The sequence below is a fragment of the Electrophorus electricus genome, chromosome 15 (assembly GCF_013358815.1).
Source record: "Electrophorus electricus isolate fEleEle1 chromosome 15, fEleEle1.pri, whole genome shotgun sequence".
NCBI lineage: Eukaryota > Metazoa > Chordata > Actinopteri > Gymnotiformes > Gymnotidae > Electrophorus > Electrophorus electricus.
In genome coordinates this window covers 11908398-11926857 of record NC_049549.1, presented here as the reverse complement: position 1 = coordinate 11926857, position 18460 = coordinate 11908398, and the positions used below count along the sequence as shown (strand labels likewise).

Below are 18460 nucleotides of genomic sequence, written 5' to 3'. Positions count from 1 at the left end.
TAGCTCCAGTAGGGTAGTAAATAGCAAACTCCAAGTGCAATATAATCACTATTCAATTAATCCAGGAATGTACAAAAATAGACATTGTTTTTATACTCTTCTTTCTCATATATTATTGAGTTTCTATTGTCTTTAATGTTCTCTTTTTTAGGTGTTAGCCATCACCTTATGTTTTTTTTTTTTTAAGTAACTGGTATTCACTGGAGAACATTTTGTTGCACAACATTCAATGACAATAAAAAGCATTTGATTTGATTAGATGAGAACACCTTGCCACACAGCCTCCATCTTTATGAACAACAACACACAGGTAAGTTGGGTCACATGTTTTTGGTGTGCAAACATTTTCCAGACATACATATACATTTATCATAACTTATACATTTCCGTAGACAAGAGGATTCAGGACTGATCCACGGACACCCGCCCCAACCACCCCCCTGAGCCCGTAGTTGCAACAACTGATGAACTCAAGCCACACCCACCTGAAGCAGTGCAATCAAAAGAGCCAATGAGACACTGCTCCTCTAGAAATACAACTAAGAACACTCCGGAAGACACAAGGAGACACGTATAATGTCAGTGAATGTGACTGGTTAAGGACAGTTGATATGGAGGGAAGGTGGGGGGGGGAAATGTTTTTTTTTGTCAGTGCTGTTCGGTTTTAACTTGTTCAAAAATAAATGATGAAGCAGAAACATTATCAACATGGCTCAACATGGCTTAACAGCGAGTTTTTACTAGAAGCTGAAAACTGCTTAAATAACTGAAGAAAAAAAAAACAACAACAGATTTTTAAAAGAAAATGTTCTTCTTTCCCTTGGCTGTTTTTGTGGGGATCAGGAGAACTCTGTATGGTCCCCGCAAGAGAGTCGACACCAGCTCACAGTCAAGGAAGATGAAGATTAGTGTCTGCAGTCAATCACTCTGGTTCACACCCACGTCTGTCCCAATCTGAGCTCATTATCGGCAAAAGAGCATGTGAGCCTGATAAATACCGTGCTTTAAACAATGTAGTCTGTGAGTGTGTCTGCAAATGACTCCATGAATGTTTGCCTGTAGTCATACAGAGCCTCATTCCATGACACCATGTCTTAGTTCCATATGCTGATCAAGGTGACCGAGTTAACGCAGTATCTAATTCATTAGCACAGGGAGCTTGGCTCTGACAGCATGTTTTGAGGCATACAAATATACCTGGTCAAGAACAAATCTTTAAGAGCTGTAGTTTCCTAGAAGGTCTTTCTTGCTGTTCTGTACTTTCAGCAACAGTTATATTTTCCTTCACACAAGTATTTCTTTTTGGAATGCATATTTGTTTGGGCAATATTCTTTGTCTAGTTACAAAGAATACTACAGCAGTCTTGCTGTTTGGTTGAGTGCTGCCAGTTCCGGGTGAACAGACATTGACTAGTCCTGCTCTCCTACAGAAAGACAAGACAACAGGTAAACAACAAGATACGACCTCTGAAGTTATACATATGTTTCGAGATAAACTATTCATTTAACCGTTCATCAAAGTAACCTAGTACTTTTTACATTTTATTTTATCATTTATTTATTTTTCAAATCGATGCAAGGTCATTTTTCAGTTCCATGTTTGGCTCCTGTACCCAACATGACCTTAAAATACCTCTGACCTCTTGGAGGTTTTTTTGTTTGTTTGGTGTCGTTCGCGCATACCCAATCAGCAAGCATCTGCTTTCTGATCTACATTTTTGACCCTGAATCCTGCATCGTCATAATTACTGTCTTTTCTTTATCTGGAGCTGTGCTGGGGAGAAGCAGGGCCCTCTTACCCAAACAGTCATTCAACAAGGACGATATCAACTGGAGCGACACAGTGGATGTGGTAGTGGTGGTGAACGGCACACTCTGGTGGCAGAAGCTGAAAGTGCAGCCTGCTCACTTGCATGCGCACACATCTTATGGATAGCTTAATGATGTAAGGCAAAATGAACAAAAAGCATGCTTGCCATCTCACGCACGCACCAACACTCTCGGACTCGCTCCTTACGTTGCCGTGCAACAATAAACCAAATCTTACGAAGTAATCGTTTGAAATCAAGGTGGTTCAGGTCCTTGTAGTTCTTAGCTTGTCCATGTGTTCCACCTCCTGGTAAATGCATGTGCACAAGTGACAGAGAGCACAAGGGAAAACAGGAGTGCTGATATGAGTGCGATTATAACGGGAAGTCTCTCGGTACAGAATGCTGCATATACTCCACATGTACCAGTCCCCAGCATGATGCTTCCTCGGAAATGCAGTCCGAGTACCAGGGAGGAAAGTGAGGCAAGTTCACTTTGCTTTGTCCTTGTGTAGGCCTTCACCTAATCTTGGCCTCAACCAATCACCGTAGGTCAGAGTAGAGCTGAATCAATCACAGAGGGCCACAGTAGAGCCGAACCAATCAGAGGTCAGACCAAAGCACGGCACGGCTCCCCTTCTCCACGCTTACCACGTAGGTGCCAGATGGAGACCAGGACACAGAGTTAATAGCAGAGCTGCAAAAACAAACCCAGAGACAGGGTGGAAGAAGGTTAAGTGAAAGGACTGGTAAACATCTCAGAACCAAACAAATTAAGCTTTTAGGTCAATTTTAGATCACATGCTGCAGCCAAGATACAAAAGTATAAAGACATCCCACAGTGGGTCACCTGTGGTTTTTGTCGAGGCTTCTGTCTAGTTTCCCTGTCTGGACGTTCCACACGTAAAGAACGCTATCCGCCGAACCCGCTGCCACATAACTTCCGTCCGGGCTGTTCGAGAATCCAAATGTTATTTCATTTTACTTTATTGATTTATCTATCCCTTGGCTAAATGGCTGGGAATAGACAGCACAGCAAGGAAAGAAATCGGATGACCAGTAGTGACAAACAGTTCCATGGAATGTGGAACTCAGGATATGGTGTCAAAATACAGGTTTATGAGTTCTCAGTGTACGTCACCATTTTATTAGAATCATATTAAACTGCACAGTAAATATGGAATATGGATTCTGTCCAATAACGAACAGGGTAGTCTTCACATGCTTGAATGGTAAATACATTATTTAGCTGATGCTCTTACAATTCTGACTCAACACAACGCGAGTAATTGAGGGTTAAGTGCCTTGTTCAGTGGCCCAACAGTGGCAACTTGGGGGTGGTGGGGCTTGACCGGGCCCCTTATGATAATCCAGTTATCTTATGATAGTCCAGTACCTTAACAACTGAGCTACCAAGACCTCAAAAGGTGTCTAAAACACGTTAAAAACACTGACCTATACAGTGGCCTTTTAGTATGTAAGTAACTTCCAGGAGATACTATACACAGGTTCTTACCTGAAGGTAACTCTTGTAAAATCTGAACCACACTTGAAGCCCTGAGCACTGAAAACAGACACAAAGGGAGAGACACGTTGCATTCACAACATAAGGGGCTAGAACAGATGTGCAGTAGAGAACGACTGGGTCTATATGTGTGCGGTGCGTTTGACACAGCAACCGTTTGTGTGTGCTGTCTACCTGAATGTCTGTCGCACAGTATTGGTGCGCAGATCAATGATTTTCACAAGGTCGTCACGGGAACAAGTGAGTAGCTCAGTTCGGTCATGATTCAGATCTAAAGATGTAACACGCCCCATCAACTCCAGCTCAGACACTATACTTTCAGCCCTACACACACACACATACAAAAGGATATTGCTGTTATGTTTATGCAACAATGTATTTAAACATAGTTCATCAGACGGTCAATCAGAATTAGATACACTTTATTGATGTCGCACATACCAGGAATTTGACTTGGTGAGCGCACACATACATGGCATGTACATGGTACGTACTAACATACTAAACAGACCAGAACGGTCCAGACTATATAAATATTCAAGAAACAAATAAGACATACTGCACAACACACACTATAGTAGACATACTGAACCACGAACCAACACAATGGGAGCTACAGATAAGACTATGTTAATATGGATTTGTGAGCAAACAGAAGAAGCATAAAATAAACTTTTGCATATTTAAATATGCAAATATTCCTCTGTACCAAGGCATACAGAGAGGCCTTATTCTTAATCTGCTTGCATATGAAAACACGTTTCATGTTATTTTATTGCAATGGAACACCGTGACATTACTTACCGGATGTCCCAGAATCTTATCTTCTTATCAAAATGGCCACTCATCACACACTGTTCAGTGCAGACAATATCGTTACAGCTGGAACCAGCAAACACAGTCTTCATACCTGTGTGAGAATAAGGTTGTCTTCAGAAGAACTAATAAAGTTGGGGTTTCATTTGGGCAATAAGATTAGTACAGTGTTAATATATACTGGGGTTAGTGTTGTTAAAATTGGGGCTGGCAATATTCTTACTGGTAATGCTGGGGTTGGGGTTAGTGTGAAATGGCAATGCAGGGAACGGGATTGGTTGTGGGGATGTGGTTAGTGTTACTGGTCATGCTGGGTCTGGGGGGTTAGTGTTGGTGGCACCACTGTGATTGTGGTTAGTGATGCTGGTCTTGCTGGGTCTTTTTGGGGGGCGGGGGATGTTGTTTGTAATGCTGGGGCTGGAGTCAGTGCAGGGATTAGTGTTAAGGAGTGGAAGAGCTCTTACAGACTTTGCTGCGTAGGTCCCAGAGTTTGAGTGTTCGGTCGTAGCTGCCGGAGACGATGCGGGCGTTATCCAGCAGAAAGCGAGCAGACAGAACCTTCCCACTGTGCCCGGTTAGGGTGTGCTGAAAGGACAATGGCATGTTGGGTGGAATGCTTTCATGCACACATACACAAAACCCATGTACACACAAAACAGGGAGGTTTACAGGTCTCAGTCTGAGGTTGAGATCAGCCACCCAGGTCAACCTAGCTCCGCCCTCCTGTGTGCAGTGTTGCTGTCGGACGCTGCTGTACGTCTGCGTCTCGCTGCTCTCTCAGAGACGCACACTGAGCAGCGTCTCCCTCAATATCAGCCGCCCCGCAAACCAACCACGCACACCTAGAGCATGCTGGGAACACAGCCGGGGCTGCTGGGAGGAACATAGGAACTGGGAGGAGATCTGGGCTTCAGACCTTTTACATCACATCACTGACCTTCCGACCCTCACCTGTGACTTTTCAAGCCTGAATTAGAAGCCTCATCTTCCCAGAGGCAAGAAGGCTCACTCTGTTTTAAGACCCTATGATAAGCGTAACATCTGTAATTCTCACACTTCAGCAATCAATTTGTAGAAACAGCTGTGACTGAAACCACTGAAACCACTGAAACACTGTCTCTCTAACAGGGCTCTTACTCTCAGTCTGTAGTCATCCACAGTCCAGATTCGACTTGCAAAGTCATTAGATGCAGCCAGCAAATAAGAGCCCTAAGAACAAAACACAACCAACACACAATTTACCCAACAGCCTAACACTGCTTCATCCAATATTTGCAGTTTCACATAGTTTTGCCTGTTTGCCCAGTTTACCACTGATTTCCAGCTTAAAACATGGGCAAACATTTGAAAAGTAATTTTTGTTATTACTAATATTTTACTGAGCCAGTGAAGTTTAGTGGGAATTGCTGGAATATAACCAACGCATTTTTAACCTCAGTTAATCCACTTACATGTCAATAATTCAAACTTGCCACCTAAATATAAATAAATGTATTATGGTTAGTGATTCACATGCAGATGAAAACTGCATTGCACATCTGCATGCGAGTTATTACTGTTCATTTTCCATACATTTGTTCAATCGCTATTTTATTTATATGAGTGGCAGGGCAGCTATTCTTTAACTACACACCACAGTGGAATGCAAATCATGTCTAGTTGAGATGGTTCTACTTACAGTGCTGTCAAATTCAATGCTGGTGATTCCAGCATTACTGCCCGTTAAAGCCCCTTTGCATTCACAATGACCTGGATGGATATGGATCGAAGGACAGACAGACATCCGTTAAACAAATGCAGTTAACCCAAACGTCAAAGGTCAACAACAGACCGGAACCCCATTTCAAAAACTTTACTCATAACCCTTGAGCGGTTGAATGTTAAACTCTGTTTAGATCACTCACTTCCACTAAACTGATTCTTGAGCTCCATGCACAGTAAATCTTAGTTCCCTAAATAACTAAAGCATACATCTTTGTCCAAATAAAATCAAACAAGCAGTTTTGCTTGAACAGTTCTCGTGTTTAAAACTCCTGAAGGTCTCAGCTTGAAAACTGGATATCATGAGCCGCTGGTGTGGTCTCACAGAGCAGCTCCGCCCTCCTGTGTGCAGTGCTACTGTCGAACGCTGCTGTATGTCTGAGTCTCGCTGCTCTCTCAGAGACGCACACTGAGCAGCGTCTCCCTCAATATCAGCTGCCCCGCAAAACAGCCATGCACATCTAGAGCATGCTGGGAACACAGCCGGGGCTGCTGGGAGGAACATAGGAACTGGGAGGAGACCTGGGCTTCAGACCTTTTACATCACATCACTGACCTTCCGACCCTCACCTGTGACTGTTCGAGCCTGAATTAGAAGCCTCATCTTCCTAGAAGCAAGAAAGATCACTTTAAGACCCAAAGATAATCTTAACCTCTGTAACTCTAACACTTAATTCTGACACCTTCAGTTGATGACTGACCTTTCTAATCGGACCCTTGATTTTTTTACACAACATTACCAATGATTAAAGTCTCCTCTCCGTTGCAGGGAGCATCTCTTATGCAAGGGCTGAGAATGTGTCGAAGAGACTGGAAAAACAGAAGCTACACAGGCCAAACCACACTGTGTGTAACCACCTAGAAACAATTTATGGTTGGAAAAACTGAACAAGCTGTGCTACACTCCAGAGATGAGCCATCACACTGCAAACCACACCTGCATACAAACATTTACGTTTTACATTTCTGGCATTTAGCTGACGCTTTTATCCAAAGCGACTTACAATTATGACTGAGTACAACTTAAGCAATTGAGGGTTAAGGAGCCCAACAGTGAGCCCAACAGTGGCAACTTGGCAGTTGTGGGGCTTGAACTACAGACCTTCCAAGTACAAATCAAGTACCTTAACCACAGAGCTACCACTACCAGTGCAAACACTCTATACACTTCATTTTGAAGTTATTTGCATGTCTACATCTGCCATTGCTGCCAAGGAGTTTGTGTAAGCTGTCCTCCGGCTCTTCATCAGTGTTAACTTTGACCACAAGACTGCTGTGGGCAGGATTTTTCTGGACAGTGGTCCACTCTCAACCCAGTGATGATAATGACGTGAAAAAATGCCAGCAACATGCCCATACACCGTAAACTTGTAGTTCAACACAGAGCTACAACACTACCATGTCAGAGTCAGTGCTGAGCTGAGAATGTCCTCCCAGCCCCAAAAAACCCCAACAGATCAGTGGTAGTCCTCTGATGAGAAACTGACCAGTAAATAAATAAGATAATGTGGCTGACAAACTGCATGTGCCAAATGGGGGGGGTCCCACTCCACTAGTGTGCATTAACAGTAGGAAACTGGTTCCATAATGAGCAACACTGCTGTAATGTTAGTGAGGCGCCAAGTTCTGGCTGGGGCCAGTCCACGCTACCTGCTATAACCTCCCACAGCTTGACTCTGCGGTCCATTCCTCCTGTTGCTAGGATACGGGAACCAGGGCTAAACCTCACTGCATTCACCTCACCATCATGGGCATCCTGCAAACACACACAGACATGCACAAATGAGTTGTTATTTAGTCTTTCTTTGGGATACCCATCTAAAACAGGCAGTTGTGCTTGAATAGGCCTCGTGTTTAAAAGCTCCTGAAGGTCTCAGCTTGAAAACTGGAGATCATGAGCCGCCTGTGTGGTCTCGCGGCACAGCTCCGCCCTCCTGTGTGCAGTGTTCCTGTCGGACGCTGCTGTACGTCTGCGTCTCGCTTCTCTCTCAGACGCACACTCAGCAGCGTCTCCCTCAATATCAGCTGCCCCGCAAACCAAACACGCACACCTAGAGCATGCTGGGAACACAGCCGGGGCTGCTGGGAGGAACATAGGAACTGGGAGGAGATCTGGGCTTCAGACCTTTTACATCACATCACTGACCTTCCGACCCTCACCTGTGACCTTTCCAATTACAGCTGTTACCTTTCTAACTTGGCCTATGACATTTTCCACATCACTGACTTTCCAACTTTGCCCTGCGACCACGCACACGAGCCACAGCAAAGAAGTTACTCACGAAGACATGGAGAGCAGTGGAAGGCACCCGGACCTCGACACACACCCCAGATGACGTGTCAGCACTGTCAGGAGATGTTCCATGGGAATTCGACAAACGACGCCTTCTAAAAGAAACACGCACACACAAAAAGTCTAAACTCACTGCAAAAGGAAGACGGTGTCCCATGTACCCACAGACATGCGCGTATGCTTCCATACATAAACATGGGCTGATAAACACTTTCATGACATTGTAGCTAGTCAAATCATTCAGTGCGAACCTGTTATGAACTCACAGCACATGGTGAGCAAACATGGGCATCAAAGCTTCAAAGAGAAGTCATACCATTTGAACCAGCCCAGTTAATCAGTGGTCACAGGAAACGAGCTTCAGGTTACCATGTCTTCATATGACTCTGTGGTCGGACTGCGACGTTTCAGAAGTGCCACGTACGTTAAACATTTTCTTCCTTCACATTAACTTTAGTTGGTGTACTATGCCGATGCTCCTCAAACCCAACATTCATGCAAATGCAGCTGGTCTTTAACATACACTGCACCACTGCTACATTAGGAACACGACAGTCAAGCAACGCATTACTATTAAGAACAAAATCTCAATCTCGCACCAGCCAACACACCGACACCTCCGGCGTCAGCACACCACACATTCACTGTCAAAATTCTGAAAAGCAAAATGAGCGTAGGCCGCCAAGCAAAAAGTGTATTCCACAACAACGTTGTCTCCGTCGCCCCGTTTCTCTCAAACGCACCCCCGAGCCACCACACGGGTGTGCACCCGTCCTGACACCACAGTGAGAATCACCTGGAGTCAGATGGGATGAGGCCAGACTGGACAGAAGCAGACACGCTGCAAACAGAGAGAGCGACATGAGACGTACACGCACACATCCCATCATGCAAAGACATCTGTATGGTTAATTTATACACACACACACACACACACACACACACAAAAAACAGCACGCAAATACATATACTTGGTTAAATTATATACACACACACAGAGGCATGCACGTGTATAGATACAGTATATGGAGTTACACAGCCACATGCACACACAGAAAACAGGTACAATAGCACCATGTTAGACACAGGCGGTGGACACCATGCAGAGAACAGGTACACAGACGCATGAACACGCAGAATTTGGTTTTACTGTTCTTAATCTCTGTGGAGAAAGAGCTCGGGAAGTGTGGGTGCTATAAAGCCTGTGAGAACCAGTGGTGTTTTTAGGAAATGAAAATCTGAAGATGTTCAAAGCTAGTAATTCAAAAGGTATCCTCTGCAGATATCTTTTGAGATTTTTGACGTTTACAAGATTTGAAAATCACAATTCTAATGTTCTCATCTTTGAACAAGAAACTGTATTAGCTAATACCTTTAACTGCACATAAAGGTAAGGAATTCAAGTTTAAATGAAATGAGTGTATGCGTTGATTGATGTCTGTATGGTGAAGTAGAATGTCACAGTGAGTGGGTCAAAGTTTTAAAGTTGTGCAAATGTTAATTTAATCAAAATAACTTCACTATCTGACACACACACACACACACACACACACACACACACACACACACACACACACACACACACACACACACACACACACACACACACACACACACACACACACACACACACACACACTTTTCCCATGGACAGACCAGGCTTAGCATTCTGAAGTTCTTCAATGCACCATTCTTGATCTGATTTACCCTTATGCAAACCATTAAATGAACCAACTAGCTACCAAGACAATATGAAATATTTAACTCAAATCTAAAATACACATCTTATGGCATTCACTCCTTCATACAAGATTCTTCATTAAACTACTATAACGTTACACACTTGTGAATTTCACAATTTATCATGACCACACAATAATACAACATCCTAACTTTGAGGACACATCAATGCCAATGTGAACAGGTCCCAGTTGACCTACATATTGTCAAACTTTGGAATCCTTAATCCTAAAGCTAACATATCAGACCCTTGCTGTAAGAGCTCGCACCAATCTTAACACCATCATTTTACATAAACAAAGACTCAAAAGTAAATGTTGGCTGGTTTTATTCTAAATCTATCATATAAATGCTATTTTTATAAGTTTATTTTTAAGTGAGGACCAGTAAATTTGGGTTGCAAGTACATTCCCCCACATACCCAGTGTGGGAACGAAAATAAAGCAAAAAAAAAACCTGCATTACCATCAATGGAGCAGGATGCATACAGTGACCCAAATATGCATTAGTTCACTTGTCTAACTCCATCCTTTTATGGGGGGAAAATACATTTATGCCCTTTTAGTGGGGAGGGGGAGATATTATATTGTATGATATTATGACCAAAGGTATTCAGCGATAAGTACGATACCCTTCTCTCTTTCTCTCTCTCTCACACACACACACCCCTAGTGTGACTATGGACAGCCCTACAAAACCTAGGCCCTCTCAGTACCATCTGGGTGTGTTGCTGCTCTGTTCAACATGCACAAGCCTTTATTAAGAAAATAATAATAAACACATCATATGAAACAACCATACCTTATTATTTGGATTTTCCAGATATGGTTGACAAAAGCAAAAATGCATGCACTCTCATGCCAACACACACACAGCCCATACCCAAAGATATTTGAGATGGAGTCCAGAAGTCCAACAGGAGGGGCCTGAGACAATCGTTTACTGAGGACAAAAAAGGAGGGAAGAGAAAAAAAAGGGAGACAGAGGGAGAGGAGAGAGAGAGAGAGGGAGCGAGGGGGAGAGAGAGAAAGAGAGAGATGGAGCGAGGGGGAGAGAGAGAGAGAGAGAGAAAGAGAGAAGAGAGAGAGGGAGGGAGAGAGAGAGGCTTTAATATTCTTATTTTCAAAATGATTGTGTGTGCATGCATTTTAGAATATATACCTGGCTGTTCGGCTGGGCGGTCGGTTTGGAGAGACCTCTCCTGTGCTCTTGCTGGCATCGTCTGAAAGAACCTCGATGTCATCGTCTCTATTTCATACAGATCACGGAATTATTTTCCCTTTCCATCCCGTTCCACTCAGAATGCTTCACTGTTCCACTTGCTCTGTGCAGACGTTCATGTCAGAATGTGTGCTGTGGTTGTGGGCCATTTGAAGAGCGCTTCACTTACGGGTCGACAGGCAGCGGCTCCTTAGCGGCATCTGCCAGCTCCTTCTGTAGCTTTGCTTGTCGGCGCCTGAAGATGATGTCACATGGTGAGTACCCACTAAACCACACACAGCAGTCATATTACAGTACATTTAACCAAAAAAAAAAGAAAAAAAGGTTGAAAACTGACAAAAAACTATGCAGACATAGTCCTCCATTGGGGTGCAGGACACCACGGGAAAGTGGAAAGCTGCAAATATAGTCGCCTCAAACCTTAACTCTTAATGCTTGTAACTGTATTTAACACAGACAATGAGCGCGGCACCCCCAAATACAGCGTGTGGTCCTCAGGTCTTTAGCACACTAACTTTTACAAACTTTAACTTTATCATAAAGCCATGTATATATTTAAATGATAAATCAATAATACATTTATTCTGTGCATTTATGACGTTCTAAAACTGTTTTTTTGTTGTTGTTTTCTTTACATTTTCTAGTCAATGTGTGTGCTTTCCATTTTCTGCAGTAGGTGACAATTCTACTTATTATTGTCAGCAAACTATAACTATAATATAAACTACAACAACGAAATTCAGCAAAGTTTCACCCACAAAAGTCAAAGTTCAACTGTATAAAGTTTTAATAAGAACTGAAGTGGAAGAAAATAATATTCTGTTGTTGTGTATTTAGATGACAGAAGTCGGGGTATAGAGAGCATTGCAAAAGCTCTATATAGTTTCACTGTGATCAAACAGAACTGTTGAGTAAAGGGAAATGGAAGCAAGAGTGTACAAAAAGCTCAACTAGAACTGAAGCTGAAACCAACACAAAAAAAAGGACATTTGATCAATTAAAAGCAACCGAGTTTAAGCCTTTTACTTACCTTTAGCATGAAGCACAAAAAACCCTGAACAGCCATTCCACCCTGTTCCACTAGCATTTAAAACCCTCAGAAAACCTCCAACCTTAGATAGCCAATGAGATCGTAGTGATTATTCATAGGATGCCGTCTTCTGCTTTTCGAGCCAGGCCATTTACTCTCAACGGCCTCTCTATTGTTTTTAACTGCTCAAACATTCACACGTCTTGACGACTGAAAAAGATTCATCAGGCTTTTCTTCCTCCGCAGTTACATGTGAATCGTCTTTAAAGAGCACCTTCCCACAAAGTGGAACACACAACAGTTTCTACTTCTTAAATTCGAGAATCTACAATAAAAACCCCCACAAAGTAATCTAGATGATTAAAAGCAACAGATGCAAATTGTTTTTAACCAATTAATTCATTCAAATATTCGTTCCGACATGGCTTCAGAGTACATTGTGCTCACAGAACTGTGTGTAGGCATAAGTGAGCTTGTTTCTATTGCTCTTTTTAAACCTTGGTTTCAACACAAATAGGACCAGTCACAAGCAACTTCCTGCAGACGTACCGAGAGTACCTGCCTTTGACAAACACGCCACTAAACTAGCCATTGTCACCTCGTTATGATCCATGTGCCCTGTAGTGCTGGAATGCCCAGGTGTACAAACAGTCTCAAGTTACAGACGAACTACAGCGCTCTTAGCGCGCAAGTGAGGGGCAATAGAAACTAGAAATGAAGAAGAGGGTGGTGATGAAATGATGGCGTTTTGTCCTTCACTTGCACACAGCCAAAGGCGTTGAGCTTACAGCCATTACAGAATACCCACACTGGAGATTTCCTCAAGGGCTGTTTAATGCAGCATTATTATCCTGCCTGCTGGTCAGTTAGCTTGATGCACACCTTAGAAAGTTTGCTTAAGCTGCTCATCGTCCAGCATCACTAAGACCAACGTAGTAGTGATACTGTTCAGGGGCGCCCACCTTCTGTACAAAGCGTGGAAAGGTTTAGTAGATAGGAAAGTAATGCAGACCATGCCGTTTCTTTTAAACAAGGGAAAATGGGCAGCGTGCCAGCTTTCCCACCCACATACTGAAATCCTCAGCATGAAATCCTTGAAGGAATGTGTGAAACCATTCGGACACCGGTCCTCGCAGTTGCAGTATCAGGTTCTCTTCAAACAGCAATAGACAACGTGACTAGCACACAGAGAGCTCCAGTTTCCAATTTACTATATCCAACGTGCACATGAACCTTCTGTTAATACCTTTCAGACCATAACAACGTAACCAGTGTGTATGAAGCAGTGCATGAAGGTGTTACATAACGTGCTGAACTAACAGAGGTGGTCACACTCACAGTTCACAGTACTTGGGCATTCAGCTTTTTAATGTGTGAAGCCTCTTCACACCCCCTCTCTACACTGTACTCATTCCAAGGCACTGTGAACGTGGGCTACTGGGTTATTCATCTCTGCTACTGACCAAAGGAATTGAAATGAACCTGAAATTTGTCTGGTAGTGTAAACATAAACAAAGAACAACCTCAACAAAAAAGTAGTAATCAGAAATGAGTGCCCCAATATTCAGGTTAACCTTTAAAACAGACCGCAAGAAACGTGGTAGAATCTGTAACAGCTGTAGTCGTGACCAAATTCCTGCCTTCAGGGGAACCAAACAAAGTAGGGCAAAGCAAAAGTGACCGAAGAAGGTGTTTTCCTGCAGTTAGCCAAACCAGCATCCAAATATGTGAAAGCTTCAATATTAAGCGTTCAGGGGACGACGTGTGAAACTGGCCTAACTGGAAGTATTGGTCAGGGTTTGATATAAGAGTAAACAGAGGAGGAACTGGGACAGCCGTCCCCCAATGCCTGGGTGTAACTTTGCTTTGAAAAGTGCTGGGAATAAGAACGAGTGTTGCCTTCAATTCAGCTGCCCCTCAAATTCACGTTCAATGTAAGAAAGCAGGTCCAAAGACACACATGTTCACTGAACAGAAATCAGTGCTGGGACTGAAAAGAAGAGGTTCACAAAATATTTGGCTGTAATATATTTGTAGTGTGTGTGTGTGTTATATTTTATATACACCCTCCCCACCCAAAAAGAGAGGCACACTGGTGACAAAATCAGCCCTTTCAAAGCGGTGGGGAAACATTCCTAGTGTACAAAATGCCAGTACTCTAATGATAACCCACAAAACATCTCCGCGTGCAAAGGACAAACGTGTGCCCTAGCTAATCTGGTGCATTCCAGAATGCTTTGTAAATCAAACCAACCTGCCATTTTCAGTCATTTCACTGTAATTCAGTAGTTTGTATTTAGGGTTGTATTTATTGTTTGTGATATTTTCAATGAGAGTTCATTGCTATCCACTGTAGAGGGGAGCTGCAGCCATCAGCACAGCTCCACCTGTCACATGTGTTCATTCGAGCAGCTAGACATGTGATTGGCGTTCCCTGCAAATAAGTATTCTCCAACCTGCAGTCCTTCTCATTCTCAGCGTTGAGTCGGTTGGCCTCCTGAGCCTTCTCCGCCATCCAGCGCGTGACAAGCTCCTGATTGTCCTCTGTGGTTTTGCGAAGTTTCTCCTCCAGAGCGCTAAATGTTATCTGGAGGGCATCATACTCATCACGCAGTGTCTGGTTGGCTCTCTCCAGATCTGACAGACAGTTCCGCAGCTCACGGCACTCCCCTTCCAACTGGGATATCTGCTGTTGGTACTCCAACATCCTTCGCACGTGCACACACAAACACATAGCAACATCTCATTAAATGGCCCCTTCATTTGATATTCCAGCCTCCTACATACATGAGGGAAAAACTAGAACTTTCCACTCATCTACAAATAAATAATTGCATTGTGTTTCTGTACTACATATTTTAGTCAAAAATTTAAACTTGGTATAATTTTCAGTCTCTCACGCATGTACACACGGTAACATTTCTTTAAATATCTGTTTTATTTGATATACCAGACTTATGCATAAAGGAAAAACAAGAATTAAAATATCTGACCCATCTACACAATGATCTGCGCTGCATTTCTGTACATTTTAGAGAAGAACTTAGCTCATCACTGCCTTTTGGCTGAGCTTAAAGAGCACCCCAGACACACTAACCCAGTACTCACTTGGCCTCGTTGTTCTGGATCTCTTTGTCTTTTTGCTGAATCAGGTTATTCAGTTCAATCACACTCTGGGCCAGCTGCAGGGTGGACAGATAGGCACACAGACAGACAGGCACTTCAACCTACGCTCCGGCTAACTATTTATTGCACACAGCAAAATATTTGTCAAAGGCATTAAGGGGTGATTAATGCAAACATGCACACATTAGCTGATAAATTATTTACGACATAAATGAAAGCTTTTAGCCTAGCAAGCTAACCTCTGCGCATACTCAGTGATGCAGTTCACTCCTGGTGGGACTGCGTTTACCATAATGGGCTAGCCTCCATAACAGTGAAAGAGTTGAGTCACGGTGAGGCTGCGTTTGCGACAGCAGACTATCCTCTCTGCCAGTGATGCGGTTACTACTGCCTGGCCATACGCGGGGACAGGAAATACTTAGCGCTGCATGCTAACCTCTCCGCGTTTCTTGTGGAGGTCCGTGAGCTCCTCCTGGTGTTTTATTCGCATCTGAGCCATCTCCTGCTGTACGGAGTCACTGCGACTGGCCTCAGCCCCTGGGCTACAAACATACACACACATATTTATTAAAATAAACAGGAGATTACTAAAAGACATTTCCTAACATGCTGAATTCAGCCATAAACAAGTATTCACTAGATAGATGCACAAATATTTTTAAAAAAAGAAATACTGTTCAACTATTGGCTGTTGAAATCATATGCTGATTGACTGGTTCTGGTCAATTTAAAAAATTTAGATTTTTAAAATTCTCTCTCTATACTGGCCTTTTTTACATCATTGTGTCACTTACTGGTGGATTATCAGATAGACAACAGGAACAAACTTTTCTATACATGCTAAAAAGAAAAGTCATGCTGAGGGTGATGTAGAAGTCAAGGTGAGGTCAAACTTAGTGTAAGAACTCACACACACCTGAGATCGTGTCTGTTCTGCAGTTCATATTTCTCTGTCTGCAGTCTCTCAGAGAGCACAGCCTGCAGATCAGACTTCTCCAGCAACCTGTTATCTACACACAGAGACAAAGAGGGAGGAACTTCAGCCCAGGGGCATCACACTGCAAGCCTACATCATCACAGTGCACTGTACATTTGCACTGCAGTCCAAGTTGTGGCAGAGGGTAGTTGCTAGTGTGCACTCTGTAGCTCACTTCTCTCCCACACTGGTGGGTTGTATTATTCATTAAAGGATATTAGCTGCACAGGAGGTCAGAAGTGTGAACTCTGCAGTTCACTTCTGTCCTACACAGACAATCTAAGTCTGCCTACCTAATGCTAACTTATGCCCTGATAGCTTGGTCAGTATGAACTGAGGAAATCACTACACACCCATTAAAGTACTTGTCTGATCACAATCCTTATGAAGACATTTGGTAAATAAAAAGTTTAACAAGCAACTCTTCCAGAATGCAGAAGTGCTGCAACTGTTGCAGAATGTAGGAGGCCAGGGAGGTACACAATGGGGGAAGGGGTTGGAGCTATAGCAGAGGGTGGAGGGGGTTATGGAGTTGTAATGAAGGGTAGAGCTGTAACATTACTCACACTGTTGTATGATTTCTTCAAAGGCTTGACGCTGCACTCTGTCTCTCTGTTTCAGCTGCTCAGCAACATGTCTCTTCCATGAACACTCCACTCTGCGCCCTGCCATTTCCTACACACACACGACTGTCAGCACACCATCAGTCTATTTTGAAACAGGCTATTAAAGACAATGATCCAAAAAACGTTGTACCTCAGGGAGAGCGAACGTGGCATCATAGATTAATCACACAAATTCACATTACAGTTACACTTAGGCGCTATTCATGGGCAAAACAGTAGAGCAGGCCAGCTCTCTGAAGACCAGAGGAGTGACGTTGAGAGTGAAAGCATAGATTAGGATCAGCTCATGAGAGAAACGAGATATAGGGAACCATAAAGGTTTGGTCAAAGTTTGGGCACAAAATAAGTCGGCATATAAAGGTTAACCATAAGCCACGTTTCCAATAAACACTAACTAGCTCTAGTCTGACAGCAAATATGCGTAGAATCCAACAGCAACACGCAGAGAGGGCGGATGCCTTAAAAAAGTGTCAACAAGGAAGACGTATTTCATCCTCTCAGAGCTAATATGTAGCTCCCTATCGCTAGCTTACCTAGCTAACAATCTGCGTAGCTAGCTAGCTAGCTACCTAGCCATGACACGTTCAGAAAACAAGATTCCATATGCGGTCACAAAAATGATCCATCTCCCTACTACAGAAAAACGACGACACTGCAGTTAGCAAGTAAAACAATTATACGCGTTAGCTACCTAGCAGGCTAAATGGCTATATTTGCCATGTCATTATCAAGCTCCTTATAGAAGTTAATCAGCAATGCTAGCTAGCTTATCTAGCGTTAGCTTGCTAGGTTAACGCTACTGTTGGCAAATCCATGACACGTACGATGAAACCACCTGTTTTACCAGTCGACTAGCTTTAGCTATCCCTCTCCTGCAAAACGAACACAAAATATATCCACAACCACCTAACTGATCAAACTGGTATTAGCTAGCCATGTAGCGATAACACTGGCTAGCCACCGATGTTATCTAGCAAATTATATAACGCTATATTTGACTTAAAATAAGTAGCGTTATAGGATAGATGATAGTACTAGGAGCAAGGGTTAACTAGCTGCTACTACAAATGTATTGAAGTTAGTGATAGTTAGCGAGCTGTAGGCTTAACAACCAGCTGTTAAAAACAAAGAGCATTGTAATGCATTGACTGGTCCAGGACAATAGCTAGTTCAATATTAAGCGTAAATAATTTTTTTGTTTCCCAAATATTATTAGAAACTAATTTAGCTAGTATAGGAAGCTAGCCATGTTGAACACTTGCCTGTCCTGCCAGCTTGGTAAGAACGCTAAGGTAACCTAGCTATGACTTGGGTCAAGCTTCATCCAATTAGCTAACGTTAGCCAAGTAACGATATTTTTAATGTTGTTTTTACCTCACACGAGCCAAATACCTCCTTAGGACTTTTAATAGTTCTTCTTGATGTCAAATACTTCTGAAATAACAGAAACAAATTCACGAATCAGATCTGTTCACATGATGGCTAACCAACTCCAGACACGATATTTGGAAACGCCATCTTGGCTCTTGCACAATTTT

General features: G+C 43.0%; 1 protein-coding gene and 3 non-coding genes across 9 annotated transcripts; all 4 read right to left on the bottom strand.

Annotated features, from left to right (window-relative positions):
• Window positions 1-260: 260 nt before the first annotated feature.
• On the bottom strand, window positions 261-18460 carry atg16l1 (ATG16 autophagy related 16-like 1 (S. cerevisiae)). Of its 6 annotated transcripts, none has more exons than XM_035534080.1 (20): window positions 18297-18460; window positions 16863-16985; window positions 16237-16330; window positions 15757-15862; window positions 15303-15376; window positions 14651-14902; window positions 11334-11399; window positions 11105-11191; window positions 10826-10885; window positions 9000-9044; window positions 8193-8298; window positions 7561-7666; window positions 5828-5898; window positions 5287-5358; window positions 4614-4734; window positions 4138-4243; window positions 3508-3657; window positions 3325-3372; window positions 2659-2760; window positions 261-2505 (listed from the first exon to the last, which is right to left on the bottom strand). In XM_035534080.1, the coding sequence occupies exons 2-20, from the start codon at window positions 16966-16968 to the stop codon at window positions 2412-2414; spliced, it is 1866 nt and encodes a 621-aa protein (XP_035389973.1). In that variant the 5' UTR covers window positions 16969-16985; window positions 18297-18460; the 3' UTR covers window positions 261-2411. The 6 variants fall into 6 exon arrangements, with proteins under 6 accessions (XP_035389973.1, XP_035389972.1, XP_035389975.1 ...); XM_035534079.1 differs by having other exon boundaries at window positions 16863-16971; XM_035534082.1 differs by having other exon boundaries at window positions 8193-8295; window positions 16863-16971.
• On the bottom strand, window positions 4820-5087 carry LOC113588560. The gene has a single exon (XR_003411864.2).
• LOC113588561 lies at window positions 6188-6467 on the bottom strand. Its single transcript, XR_003411865.2, has one exon.
• LOC113588559 lies at window positions 7780-8057 on the bottom strand. The gene has a single exon (XR_003411863.1).